The 14,308-nt window shown below is 35.5% G+C and overlaps 1 protein-coding gene across 21 annotated transcripts in view; it reads left to right on the top strand.

The window, feature by feature from the left end:
- RBMS3 (RNA binding motif single stranded interacting protein 3) overlaps nucleotides 1-14,308 on the top strand; it is a 1,332,425-nt gene that overhangs the window by 816,884 nt on the left and 501,233 nt on the right. For all 21 annotated transcript variants that reach the window (XM_078072625.1, XM_078072633.1, XM_078072638.1 and 18 more), the window contains one exon: nucleotides 2,456-2,514. In XM_078072625.1, coding sequence (XP_077928751.1) covers nucleotides 2,456-2,514 — 59 coding nt within the window. The remainder of the gene's footprint in view (nucleotides 1-2,455; nucleotides 2,515-14,308) is intronic.

Here is a 14,308-nt window from a genome sequence, read left to right on the forward strand (position 1 = left end):
CAACCCTATGAGGTAGGGATTATTATCATTTTATATATTTGTACATAGATGTATATAATTTTAAATAGATAATAATCTAAATGAATATTTAAATAAATGGGTTTATGTAATTATAGATGGTGAGATGATACAAAGGACATATAAGGCTTACTTAGCCAACCAAATATACCCAGGCTGAATCGAGATTTGAGCCATGACAGTTTGTTGTCATAGCGTATTCTTTTCACCATTATACTATATTGCCCTGGAGTTGAATACCTGAACTCCCAAAGACATGAAGATTGATTAAAGTAGAAGAGTTGATGTATTTAGCTTCTCTGTTTTGGAGGCAGTTGGTATAATGGTTAAGCACTGTACCAATCTTAAAAATCCCATATTCTGGTCCCTCCTATAACTTTCACAAATTATGTGATTTTGATCAAGTTACTGATCTCTTAGATTACACTTCCTACATTTGCAAAATGATAGTAGACACTTTCAGCCCTAGTTCTCTCTGATTTATTTAACTATAGAGTTATAGTTATAAAGGTGTAGAAAATGCAGTGGTACCAGGGATGCAAGCAGCTGAAATGTCAGGATTATGCTGGCAAAATATACTCAATTCAGTTTTGGATAGCTTCATCTCAGTTCTGGCTGACTTTAACAAGGGGCATGTAGGTGACTCGTGGGAATTATCTCAGACCCCTTCATCTAAGTATATACAAATATTCTAGTTCCTATTGTGACCTATTGATAGGTCAGCTCATAATGATTTTCAAAGCTATTGGTGCTATTATTTTCATAATGACATTAATTCCATGAATTTCTAGAGGACCCTCAGTCCATCCTTGGTCAAACCATCTGAGAGGTGCCTGGGTGGCTCAGTCAGTTGAGTGTCTGACTCTTGATTTTGGCTCAAGTCATGATCTTAGGGTCATGAGATCAAGCTTGTTGTTGGGGCTCTGTGCTGGGCATGGAGTCTACTTGAGATTTTCTTTCTCCCTCTCCCTCTGCCCCTCCCCACCCCAGCCCAGGGGTGCTCTCTCTCTCTCTCAAAAAAAATTAATTAATTAATTAATTAATTAAGATTTTCAACCCAATGAAGGACACTTACAAAGAATCTACAGTGGCAATCTTAATTTTTATTTTACTGAGAGTCTTTATCATGAATGGATGTTGAATTTTGCCAAAAACAAAAACAAAAACAAACAAAAACAAGCCATAAACATCTGGGGGAAAAAAGAAAAGAGGCAAAGGCATTTCTAGCACAATGACATTATCAACACTAGAATATTAATAAATGACCACCAAAATGCTCCAAAGAATTAATGATATAATAAGAGGGTATTGTAAATGCAAAAGAAACAGTGGTGATAGGGAACCTAGTTTATTCTGACATGGAATATTTACTATTTGTCATATATACTCACACTTGGTTAGGAACACAGAATTAAAAGAAAACTTGCCAAACATGTTGTAACATGGCTGAAATCTCGAACATAAGTATGAGTTGTTAGTAAACTTGGCACTTAAATTTGCATTATAATTTCTCCATGTTATGATGATTCAGGAGCATCCTTCATGGAATCCTAAAGAAGGACAGGGTTTTAGAAATTATCTTCTTCAGTCCTATCATTTACACCTCAGGAAACAGGCTTAAAGAGATTGAGTTTCATTCTCCATATTACCCATCTTTTAAAAAACAAAACCTAGACTAGGTCTTCTGCAAGAGATGATAAAATAATGAATATACTTACATGTGTTTATGGTAGAAACTTCAATGTAGATGAAGTACCATTGGATTACTTGTATCATTCATTTATTTATAGCAAACATTTATTGAGTTCCTATTACATATGGTGGCAGGCATTGAGAATACAAAACTCAGTCCTTATCCTCAATTAACTTACAGTATGTATTTAATAGCAAAAAAAAAAACAAAACAAAACCCTATTTATCTTAGGAGCACTGCTAGGAAATCTTAATATTTCAATTTAACCCTCTCCCAAATCCTAAAAGGGAATTATTACAATTCTCATTTTTTACAGATGAAAAAAATAGTTTTGGAGAAGTTGTGTTAAACTGCTCAGCATTGCAACACTAGGTCAGCGCCAGAGCTGGATGTAAGCCCTGTTCATCCCTGGCGCCAAGGTCTGTGCTTTCTCCAGCAATCCACAGTATGATTTACTTTGATCACAATCACACACAACCCCCTTTCAGCCACCTATGACAGCCTGACAGGTCTATTTTTGAAGGCTCAACCCAGTGATTATGTAGGGAAGGAAGCACATTCTCGAGTTATAAAGAAGAACTGGTGAAAAGTGATCATCCAGGTGTGAAATGGGAGTACAGAGCTTGTTTTCTTGGTTTATTCCTGCTCAAATGTGTGTGTACCAATGTTCATTAAGGTATTTTAAGCATCTTCATTGGGCTATAATAACATGGATTTTTCCCTCTCTCTCTCTCTCTCTTTCAGGTATGGAAAAATTGTATCCACAAAGGCAATTCTGGACAAAAACACAAATCAGTGCAAAGGTATGTGTAAGGGCATCTGTACCATGGACTTTTGCCTAGGCTGTTGGATTGATGGCTCCTCCAAGGTAGATGTCCAGGCACCAGCTGCACAATGATCACCACGTGCAATATATGGCAAACCTCTTTAATAATGCTGAGGCTTTGATGAGTTGTATTTCTAGTAACATTGTTCATTAATTTTTTTCATTAACAAACAAAATGAAAATCACAAATCAGAACAAGTATCAAATTGCTTCAGCGTAAAACTAAATTACCTCTTAACAACTTTGGTTTGTGTGATTTGAATGATATCATCAGTGATGCAAATTGATTTCCTATATAAAAATGAGGAACTCTGGGGAAAAGTTCCCCATGCAAAGCACGTTTTATCTGTTCTTTAAAGCTTTTGCAACATGGGTTGACTAGGAATTAATTTATGGATGGGCCCATTGTGTCTAAGCTTCTGCTGTCAGCATCTCTTGGGATCTGAGTTGGTATCTTATTAAGGCTTTTTTTTGTTTGCTTGCTTCCCCCTGGAAACATTTCTGAAGTTATTTGACTATATCTGTGACTCATGTTTCTTCATGTCTGGGAATCCCACACTCTTTCAAGGGTTGCGTTATATATTATTTGTGAAATCTGTATGGTCTCTCTTGCATGACTCAGTTCTTACTAGAAAATTGGAATGCTTCCTGTAACATATGTTATTTGTTGTTCCTGTAATCCAGCCTTTTTTGTAATACTGACATCAAGAAGTATGGTAGAGCCAAGATCATTCTAAATACTGCCCCTATTTCACATACAGATATAATGTGCATATGTTTTAGGAACAGACACTCATATACTGAAAATATATCCTAGCCTACTTGGGTAACGGTAGTCAGGTTCTATTCAGCAATAAAAAACAAAAAACAAAAAACAAAAACATTGCATGTCTCCTAAAATCTCACAAATGCACTAGGTATTTAGGTACTACAAGCCAAAAAATAATAAGACAGGTTCCTGTCATCTAATTGTTCAGTTTGAAAAGGAAATCAAAAAGAAAACCAAGAAACTAATCCTAACATGCTTACTAGGATCAGTGTTATTGGCCTAATACATGTGAAAGTGTAACCTAGATATCCATAATAGAGATACGCACAAAACACTGTGAGGGGAGAAGATGAAGATTTCTTTTGGGGGAATGAAGTTTATAAAGGCAAGTCAGAATGGATGAGCTTGGGAAAGGTCTGGGAGAAAGAATTTTAAGATGTAATTGAGCAGACCCACATAGCTGGAATAGAAGAAACTCCTAACACCCCAATCCACATTTTCTTGTAATCGCTTATTTAATTCTCTCTCTCTCTCCAAAGAGACTTAAATTCAATGAAGACAGGACCTGTGTAACCTAGAAAGATTACCTTCAAAGTGAGGTATTGCAGGGGAATGCTTGACTATCTGTTGGGGATGCTAGAAGAAAATATTAGAACTTACCTCTCTTTGTTTTTATATCAACCTCCTGTGTGTGATTTAGAACATATTAGTGTAATTTTACAAATGCATATGTTTTAAACATACAAATGAATTTTGGGTTTGCTAATACAAATATTTTTATTCATTGTAATATGGATTTAAAAAGTGGTTTGGAGACTACTAGTCTCGTAATAAGCACTGATAAATACAGAAGGAGATGAAAGAGGGAGGGAAAGATGGAAGAAAGGGAGAGAGAAAGGAAGGGAGGAAGAGAGGGACCCTGGAACCTCCTAGGGAAAGCATTTAATAGAAGAGTAGCTAAAGATGACCTTATGGGAAGCCCGAGGGCTATTAGACCTTTTGCCTTGAGGGCAGTATGAAGAAGGTGGAGTGAACATGTGGTCATTCTACACACACAAATAAAACCCTCCAGTTACCTTTTCAACATCTGGAGCCTGTGGATTAACAGTAGTGATTCTGAATCACAGTCTTCCTCAAATACATGGAGATGGGTATCCTAAAAGTAAGCAGTCATGATCAGAAAGGTATTACTGTCACTTTCATGTTTGAGGGAAAATATTATTTTAATGATATTCTGAATCCTATTTAGAGTATTCCTTTCAGAAAAATGGCCCCTGAAATGGTTACCAGTACAAAAGACATGCAGTTGGGAAGAGGCAGCAACTATATTTATGGAAAATTGTTTATAGTTGTCAATCATAACCAGGGGAGTGCATTTCTAAGGTTGGAAGGAAGATGTGACATCATTGAGGAGTTCAAGGAACTGATAAAATAAGACATTGAAACAACCATCTAAGTATTTATTGAAATAGCCAGGAACTGAAGCAGAATAGTATTGGGGAAAGTAATTGATCCAGAAGGTATTTGTGGAGAGCTAAGAGCAATGATACCTGGGGGTCTATAGACAATAGTGAAAATGAAGATTCACTGGTTGTAAGATTTTATGATGAAAGATTCTAAATTGGAGATTTTAAGTAGGAGCAAAACCAGATGGACTTAGGAGCAAGGAGAACTCCGCACTTATAGATCCATTGGGAGAGGAGATGTTAGAAAGGAAAAACAAAATACAAAAACCAACAAACACTTAAAAGGGCTGCAAAGGAGCAGTGTGTTCTGGGTGAGTCAAGAAACAACCGGAAACATGCAAATTATAGTAATTTGCAGTGATAGTTTATATCCACTCAGGTAGCAAATATTATTTCATGCAGGCCATCCAATGCTGGTTCCTGTCCATCTGGTCACTCATCTTTGTTGGCATCATCCTAAATTAGTAGAGATTTCTTATAAAGTCAGTGTGGAGAGAGCAATAAAAGGCATTTATTGACTCTAGTAATCACACTGAGAATGTTGTCCCAAATATTTTATTCAAACAAATGTTTAAAGAATGTGTAAATAGGCCCACGCTGAGCACTCTTTCATTCTCTGTATTGGACACAAGTATAGGCAAGCTCCCAATTCTAGCTTATGGAGCATATACAACTGACACGGCCATTGCAATGACAGGAAAGAAGACTAAGCTATGTCAGATGATGAACATGTTTATTATAGGAGGTTAAATGAATATAAAGGAATATAAAGTCATGTGTAAAATAAATACGGAGCTAGGTAAATATTTGAGAGTAAGTATGGCTTATAGTTACATCTGTGGTAAAACCAGACTTCCTGGTTTGAACACTGCCTCTCCACTAAGTAAGCTGTGTGATCTGTGGTGAATGACTCAACATTCCTGGGTGCCTCAGTTTCCCCATCTATAAAATGATAATAATAATAATAATAATAATAGTAATAATATGGCCTGATTTGATGGGTAAGTGTGTTGTGCATGGATAACATTCAACAACACCTGGTGTCAGCTGTGGTATAAAATACTGGCAATATTAAACAAAAAATATGTCAAGGGGGTGAGAATATGGGTGATAGATTATTATTAACTTTACATTTCTCCAAATCTGTTGTCTTTTCAGACAAAACAAACAAACAAAACAAAACAAAAACAAAAACAAAACCAGTTCTTGGAAAAATGATCTGGTTTCACTTATATTTATTATATTTATGTTTTGGTGCTTCTTTTTATGAACTATGTGGAGCCTATGACTATATATTTCTTTGTTTCTTGTAAAATAATGTCAGATGAAAATGGTAATCAATTGGGAGAGAATATTATGTTTTGCTTTTTTAAATAATCGGCAGAAATTGAGTTCTTCTTGACCATGGATTTCTTATGGAAGGGAATGGAAAGGGTGACGTGGCTTTTTCAAACAAAATCACGAGCTTGTCATTAGAGAATGCAAATTGGATTTGGTCTTCTCTGAGACACTTGCTTCTGAACCATTTGCAACTTCGCCTCCAGACTCAGGCTGTGCAATTAAAACCAAATCTTAGGCAGACAGGATTTATTTATTTTTGTGTTTAAGGATATGATATGAATTCAATTTTTCATGAGCTGTTGCACATGCAGTATATTACATGCAAGTTAGTATTTAGTGGGGTGTGAGGAAGTACATTCACTAGTCTCCTTGAAGATGAAAAGAAAAAGCCTCAAAATGAACCTTGATATATTAGCCCAACCTTAGACTCTTACCCTAACTTAGCATCTGAAAGAAAGGCTTTTGTTCCCTCCTTGTATCCCACTCACACCCTGAAGTTCTGTACAGTAGGCGGGCCCAGAGAAACACACTCACTCTCTATTTTGGAAGGGGTCATGGAGAACTCTTTCAACATAACTTCTCGTCTTCAAGATTGTTCTTTCTTGGGTGGTGGCTGTGGCAGTTTTCATTCTGTAAAATATGGCAACATAAAACAAAACAGTCACCGTCAGGCCAAAATGACCAGAAATTGCTGAACAAAGCAGGCAACAGCTCCAGATGGAGAGTAATGAAAAGCAGACCACAGTTCATTCAGATACTCAAATGCAAAGACCAAATAACGGCTATTGTACAAGACACAGAGATTTGCACTGCTTTGTTTTTTTGTTTGTTTGTTTTTCTGCTTTTCTCCATATGTTTCCCTCTGGGTCCAGTATATTTACTAATTTAAAAAGTCAGGGAAAATTAAATGAAAGAAGCCATTGAAAACGTGGTGTAAATCTTCAATGAATTTACTTGTCTCTGCCTTTTCCTGCTTTTTAAGTTTGGCTTCCTCTGTACCCCTCCCCACACCATTTTTCTGACAGGCTATGTGTTTAGAGCAGAGGGAATGAGTAATGGATATTCCATAGAAAGTTTCCATGCCTAATAGCCATAGGATATAAGCATAGTTAGCGTGTGCCAAGCATACCAACTTCTAAGAGTTTGAAATACTTCCTTCTGCCTTTGTTGTCACAAGCTGGTTGAATTATACTTATGGAAGCTTATGTTGCCTTTAACATTTCATTGGGCCCTTAAAATCAAAGTTGAAGACAAGTATCTCAAAGTTCTGAAATCATCCATGGAGGATATCATTCATTCTTTATTAAATGAAATCATAAATTGTTATTTCTTCTGTAAGAAAAATAATTCTGCATGCTCTACTAATTTTATAGAGAGGGATAGAACCCTCCTAGATTGTTTCAAGGTGGGGTGTGAGTGAATCCATTTGGCAGTTCTAGATTCGTGGCCATGTCACACATTTTTTAAAAGATTTATTTATTCATTTTTAGAGAGAGAGAAAATGCACAGTTTGAGGTAGGGGTACAGGGAAAGAATCCCAAGCAGACTCCCCGCTGAGTGCAGAGCCCAATGCGGGACTCAACCCCACAACTCCGAGATCATGATCTGAGCCAAAATCAAGAATCAGGCCCAACAGACTGAACCAACCCAGGCACCCCACACATTTTTTTTTTTTTTTTGAAGTATTTTAGGTAACTAGATATGAGGCCATATACTTGGACAGCTTTGGAAGTGTTCAATTTCTTTCTCATTTAATTTTCTTCCTTACTGACAGAGAGTATTTATATAGCCAATGAGGGATGTATGGATTTCTATATTAAATCCAATGAACATGGAGGAAGGGGTAGATATTATATGTTCTCATATTTTTATGTAAGATCATTGTAGGGTATGAGGTAGCCCCTACCTGGGTGGAGTATATATGTGTAAATGGAACTATTTGGATTCCAGAAAATAACATACCTACCCTGGGCTTGTCCACATAGAAACAAAGTAGGTAAGGAAACGAAACACCATGGAAAGCTTCATTTCTAGTACTTGTTATTTCCCCAAATCAGTGCAAACTAAAATAAATGTTCTGTGAAATTTATGAGTCTGAGGAATTACATTTTGAGGGGAATAGGCACCTTCCCCAGGTGGGCTCACAGTCTATTGAGCAAGAAGCCCATGAAGCAAAATGACTTGAAAAACACATTTGTTCAATTTTCAAATAATGGGATTAGGTTTAAAAAAAAAGCCAAAAACATCTCTATTTAGACAACTGCATTTCCTTTTGGAAAATGAAGTGGGTGATATTCCCCTGAACTTCTTTTGTGAAGTTTAATCTATTCCAGTATTAATTTTACCACTAATCACAGGTAATCAATATATAAACATATATTTGCTTCATTTGGTACTGATATTGACTTTTATTTTCATTTCAGAAAAGGTTAGTTTGAATAGGAACTTTGCTAACTTCAGTCAGTATATAAACTTACTTAGAATCATCCTCTAGGTACCTTTTACATAGCATTTTCATCCTGGACACCTTTTGAAAAAAAACACCAATTTTTACAGTGTTATAGCCAGAGTTCGGAAAGAATAACTTCTTTGAAGGTAAATGGTCTCCATTTGTTATCTCTAGCTTATGTAAACAACTACAACTAAACATGTTTTCTCCTGTTAAAAATAATCCTTCCAATCCTGTTATTTCCAATTCAGCATATTAAATATTTTAGAGGGTTCTTTAAAAATAATAATTGTTTTAAAGTTTTTTTTGTTTGTTTTGTTTTTGTTTTTGTTTTGAGAGAGAGAGAGAGATCACAAGCAGGCGGAGGGTAAAGGGAGAGGGAGTGAAAGAATCTTAAGCAGGCTCCATGCCCAGTGTGCGGCTCGATCTGAGGACCCTGAGATCATGCCCTGAGCCAAAATCAAGAGTCCGACACTTAACTGACTGAGCCACCCAGGAGTCCCTATTATTATTTTATTTTTATTTTTATTATTATTCTGTGTTAACTTTTAGAAGTCTTTGAAATAAATGTAAAGCAAAATATGTACTTATGTTTTGGTAGTCATACAACTACACAGGTTTCTTTAAAAGTCTTTTATAGCTATATATTTACTCAGAATTTGCTTGTGATCATTTTTAATATATACTGACTAGGGAAAAGTAAAACTATCCACAGATATTAAATATAGTAGGCAATACTGCTGTTTTAAGTATAAAATTATATTTGGCATCATTTAATACTATAACCCACCTTCCTCTTTGCACATGCAGAAATTTTTATTTATTTATTTATTTATTTATTTATTTATTTATTTATTTATTTATTTATCTGACAGAGAGAGAGATAGCAAGAACGGGAGCATAAGCAGAGGGGAGTGGGAGAAAGAGAAGCAGGCTTCCCGCCGAGCAGGGAGCCCGATGCGGGGCTCGATCCCAGGACCCTGGGATCATGACCTGAGCCGAAGGCAGGCGCTTAACAACTGAGCCACCCAGGTGCCCCATGCAGAAATTATTTTATTGGAAAAAATTTTAAATAATTTTTGTGGAGTTTAAAATGGCTTAAAAATAAAATGGTACAGTAATATTGTTTCCTCCCATAATCTGAACATGACTTTTACTAATTCATATTTTCTAACTTAACAGAAATCCTTTTATTCAGATATTGTTTGCTTTCCTGCTTCTGTGTTTCAATTCCCTATTTTTAAAATTTGACTTTTGTTAATATACATAAAATGCTCTCTCCTCTTATCTCTACTAGTCTATGTCAATTATTTCTTCCTAAATTCACCTTCTCAAGAAGTTTTCACCAGACTCTTCCCATCCTACTTAAACACTTTACAGGCACGCCTGGGTGACTCAGTCAGCTGAGCATCTGACTCTTGATTTCTGTTCAGGTCATGATCTCAGGGTTGTGGGATCAAAACTCATGTTGGGCTCCACACTGGGTGTGGAGTCTGCTTAAGATTCTCTCTCTCCCTCTACCCCTTCCCTCTGACTTGCTGCTCTCCCTCTCTCTCTCAAAAAACAAAAACAAAAAACATTTTACAATAACTACCACCTTTGACCATCATCTGGAGTCAAAGATCTTATGCTACCTTATCACTCTTGCTTTTGTGATTATAATCTAGATTATAAAACTCCTCAGGATTCTGATGGGACTTATCTTCTATTGCTATGAGGAACTAGGACAGTTCAGGGTGGTTACTTAGATTCCAGAGGCTTTATCTTTCTCTCTGGGAGCTTTTGGTGCTGCATCAATGGAAGGAAGGAACATGGCCAGGTATATGTTCTACAGGTTTGTAAAAACACCAGGGGTACCAAAGACATACATATACACATGCTTCTTAGAGTTATTCTTTAAAAGTAAGTATTTTAACTGAGAATATTTTATGAGAGTGGAATTATCCCTTTTACTTGTGTGAAGTTATCTATTTTCACTCATCAGTAATTTCATAAATATATGGAAAATCCAATATGGTAATATATTTTAAATAACATGCAAATTATAATAATGTATAGTGAACAGGTATGTTATACGTTTGTGTCCAGTTTATTAAAATAAATGTAAACTTGTAATACCATATAAATAAATATCCTTTCAAATATAGGATTTTAAAACATGTAGATTTTTCTAAAGAAACCCCATTTAGTTCTTGAGGGATTTTCCGAGTGAAGTCTATACCAAGAAAATCGCTAAGTAATAATTTTAGTTCTCTTGGACAAGTTACATAACATCTCTAAACATCCATTTCCTCAGTTGTCAAATGAGGTTATTTATATCTACGATGAAAAAAGTGTTTTCAGAATTACATGGAACCATGTTTGTAATGTATCTGGTATATACATCAGGTAAATTTTTCTATGGCCTTGGACTTGGATTTTTTTCTCATAGGAACCAGATTGTCTAGAGCTCCTACATATCTTACATAGTTTAATGCAATTCTGAGTATATTTTAAGTGTGCAAGGAATGGGTATTTTATGAATTGACACATATTTACTGAGCCTGGTTTGTTAATAGCAAAAAGTGTGAGTACTTAAAGGATGTTTTTTTCATACATTTTGGTGTTGGCTATTTGATAGCCCTCAGGACTTTTCAAGGCCTATAAACCTTATGTCTTTGAGGACAAACATGTTCTTTCACAGTAGCAGGGGGTGGAATTCATTCTAATTGAGTCAAATAGGTTCTGAAAAAAAAGTGCTTCTTTGTTCACCCTTTGTTATGTTTTTCACTCCATAATCCTTTACAAGTTCAAAGGTAAAAAGAAAAAAGAAATAAAAAGAAAGGCTAAAGATTCTTGTTTCCTTAGTTTTGAAATCACAGTGAAGGTATATTTAGTTTAAAGTATGGTTATTTTAGTTTAAAGTCATTTGATTTGATATTTGTCGTTGTTCTTATTGACTCATTGGTTATGCATGTTGCTATTAAAATAGGTATTTTTTTTCTGTCCTTTAGTAAAGAAATGAGACCCCCGGAGTATGAAAGAGAAAAACTCGTGCATATGGCTAAAAGCCCCCAAAACTATAAGGACATAAATTGGATTTGAGAGATGAATGTATCATTTATTATGGTTCTGCAAGTGGCTCTAAGTCAGCTCAAATGTCTATCCATAAAATGTTGGTGATACAAGGTCTTTATTTCATGTGATCATTTTAAATATTGGTGTGATTTCATCCCTGTTTTGTGGAATAAGAGAGAAATAGTAAGGTCTGCATTTAATTTGTATTATTTCTCTTAAGGAAAGGGCAGCTCATTTTAATTAGTAGACGTCCAGATAGACCTATTGGTCATTCAGTTTACATCAGCCTTGAGTTGGAAGAAACCTGTGTTCATAAAGCATCTTTGGAGCACCTTCTCTATGACACTTATAAAGATACAACTTCTCTCAAGAAGAAATAATAAGATGCTGCAGGTATCACAGCTGTTCACATTCTCAGGGCTTGTCTACTATGGAAAAAACAGGATCTAAAACAAAAGATTTTAGGGAAGCAGTGTTAAAGAACACACTGGGCTTTGAGTATAAGGATGATGTGGAAAATAACCACATTTGAGACTGTACTGAAATCACGTGGTAAAATTCCGAGAGAAATATACTCTAAGGTACCTTGGAATTTATGTCTTTGGGGTACTTCTATTACAATAGATAATTGAAGTGGGAAGGAAGTATGCTGTATCATTGAAGGAATGAATGAAAGAAAAAATATTTTTCTGAAAAAGAGAATTATGTGAGGTGAAGTTAGAGGCTCATTTTTTAAAAACATACTATTAAAACACTATGGTTAAAAAGTTTCTCAAGGGGGTGCGCCTGGGTGGCTCAGTCGTTAAGCGTCTGCCTTCGGCTCAGGTCATGATCCCAGGGTCCTGGGATCGAGTCCCACATCGGGCTCCCTGCTCGGCAGGAAGCCTGCTTCTCCCTCTCCCACTCCCCCTGCTTGTGTTCCTGCTCTTGCTGTCTCTCTCTCTGTCAAATAAATAAATAAAATCTTTAAAAAAAAAAAAAAAAGTTTCACAAGGGATTTCATGAGGTATTTTTGAATAAGAAGGGGTAAAGGATCAGAAAATCTTTAATTTCAGATATAAGATTTAAAGAAATTATGACTAATACTATATATTTTCATAGAGAAGCAGGTGATGAATTTGAGACTGATTTGACTAGAGGAAACCTTCTTTTTAAATTTTATTTTTTTAATAAAATTTGTGTATATTCACTTGACATTATGATGATTTGACATACATATACGTAGTTAACCAATTACTGTGTCAAGCTAATTAACATATCATCTCCTCACAGAGGAATTTTGTGTATGTGTGGTGAGATCACCTGAAAATTACTCTTAGAAAATTTCCGGTATTCAGTGCTGTATTAACAATAATCATCCTGCTGTAGACTAGATCCCTAGACACATTCTTTCTACATAGGAGCCACTTTGTACCCTTAGATAAACATCTCCCCATTTCCCCCAGGGTTTTGTCACTGATAATCACCTTTCTGCTCTCTGCTCCTAAATATTTAGCTTTTTTAGATTCCACATATAAGTTAGATCATGCAGTTGTTTGTTGTTTTTTTTTTTGTTTTGCTTTGTTTTGTTTTTTTCTTTGTGTGGCTGGCTTATTTCATTTAGCATAATGTCCTCCAGATTCATCCATGTTGTTACGAATGGCAAGATCTCTTCTTTTTTAAAGCTGAATAATATTCCATTGTATACATATACTGCAATTTCTTTATCTATTCATCTGTCCACAGACACTTAAGTATTTTTCATGTTTTGGCTATTGTGAATAATGCTGCAACAAACATGGGGGAGCATGTGTCTCTTTGATGTATTGATTTCATTACCTTTGGATGTATACCCAGAAGAGGGATTGCTGGATCATACAATAGTTCTATTTTTAGTTTTTGAAGAAACTTTACACTATTTTTCATAATGGCTATACTAAATTAAATTCCCACCAACAACATATAGGGGTTCCTTTTTTCCCCCATATCATCACCAGCATTTGTTATAGCTTACCTTTTTAATATAACCGTTTTGACGGGTGTGAGGTGATACCTCACTGTGGTTTTGACTTGTATTTCTGTAACGGTTAGTAATGTAATGCTGAGCATCTTTTCATATACCTGTTGGCCATTTGTATGTCTTCTTTGGAAAAATGTCTATTCAGAGCCTCTGCCCATTTTTAACAGGGTTGTTTGTTTATTTGTTTCTGCTATTGAACTATATGAGTTTGTTATATATTAAGGATATTAACTTTTTATCAGATACATAGTTTGCAAATATTTTCTCATGACTAAATAAAAACTTAAGAAGCCAAAAATTCCTGGGGTACGTGGGTGACTCATTTAGTTAAGCACCCAACTCATAATTTCAGCTCAGGTCATGATCTCAGGGTCATGATATTGAGCCCGGTGTTGGGCTCCACACTGGGTGTGGAGCCTGCTTGGGATTCTCTCTCTCCCTTTGTTCCTCCTCTCTCTCTTTCCCCCCTCCCTCTCTAACAACAATAACAAACAAACAAAAGAAGCCAAAAATTCCCATTCGAAAAGTAGAATTTTCCCCAGTCTATCTCAATTTCCAGCCATTGTTTTTGAACCAAATTAGAATAACTCCAGGTGAAATAGATGTACATTTGTAAGTTATTATATATTAATATATTTAATTTGTATTTATTATACAAATATAAGTACATGGGTATGTTACATATAAGTA

The sequence above is a fragment of the Halichoerus grypus genome, chromosome 1, assembly GCF_964656455.1.
Source record: "Halichoerus grypus chromosome 1, mHalGry1.hap1.1, whole genome shotgun sequence".
Taxonomy (NCBI): domain Eukaryota; kingdom Metazoa; phylum Chordata; class Mammalia; order Carnivora; family Phocidae; genus Halichoerus; species Halichoerus grypus.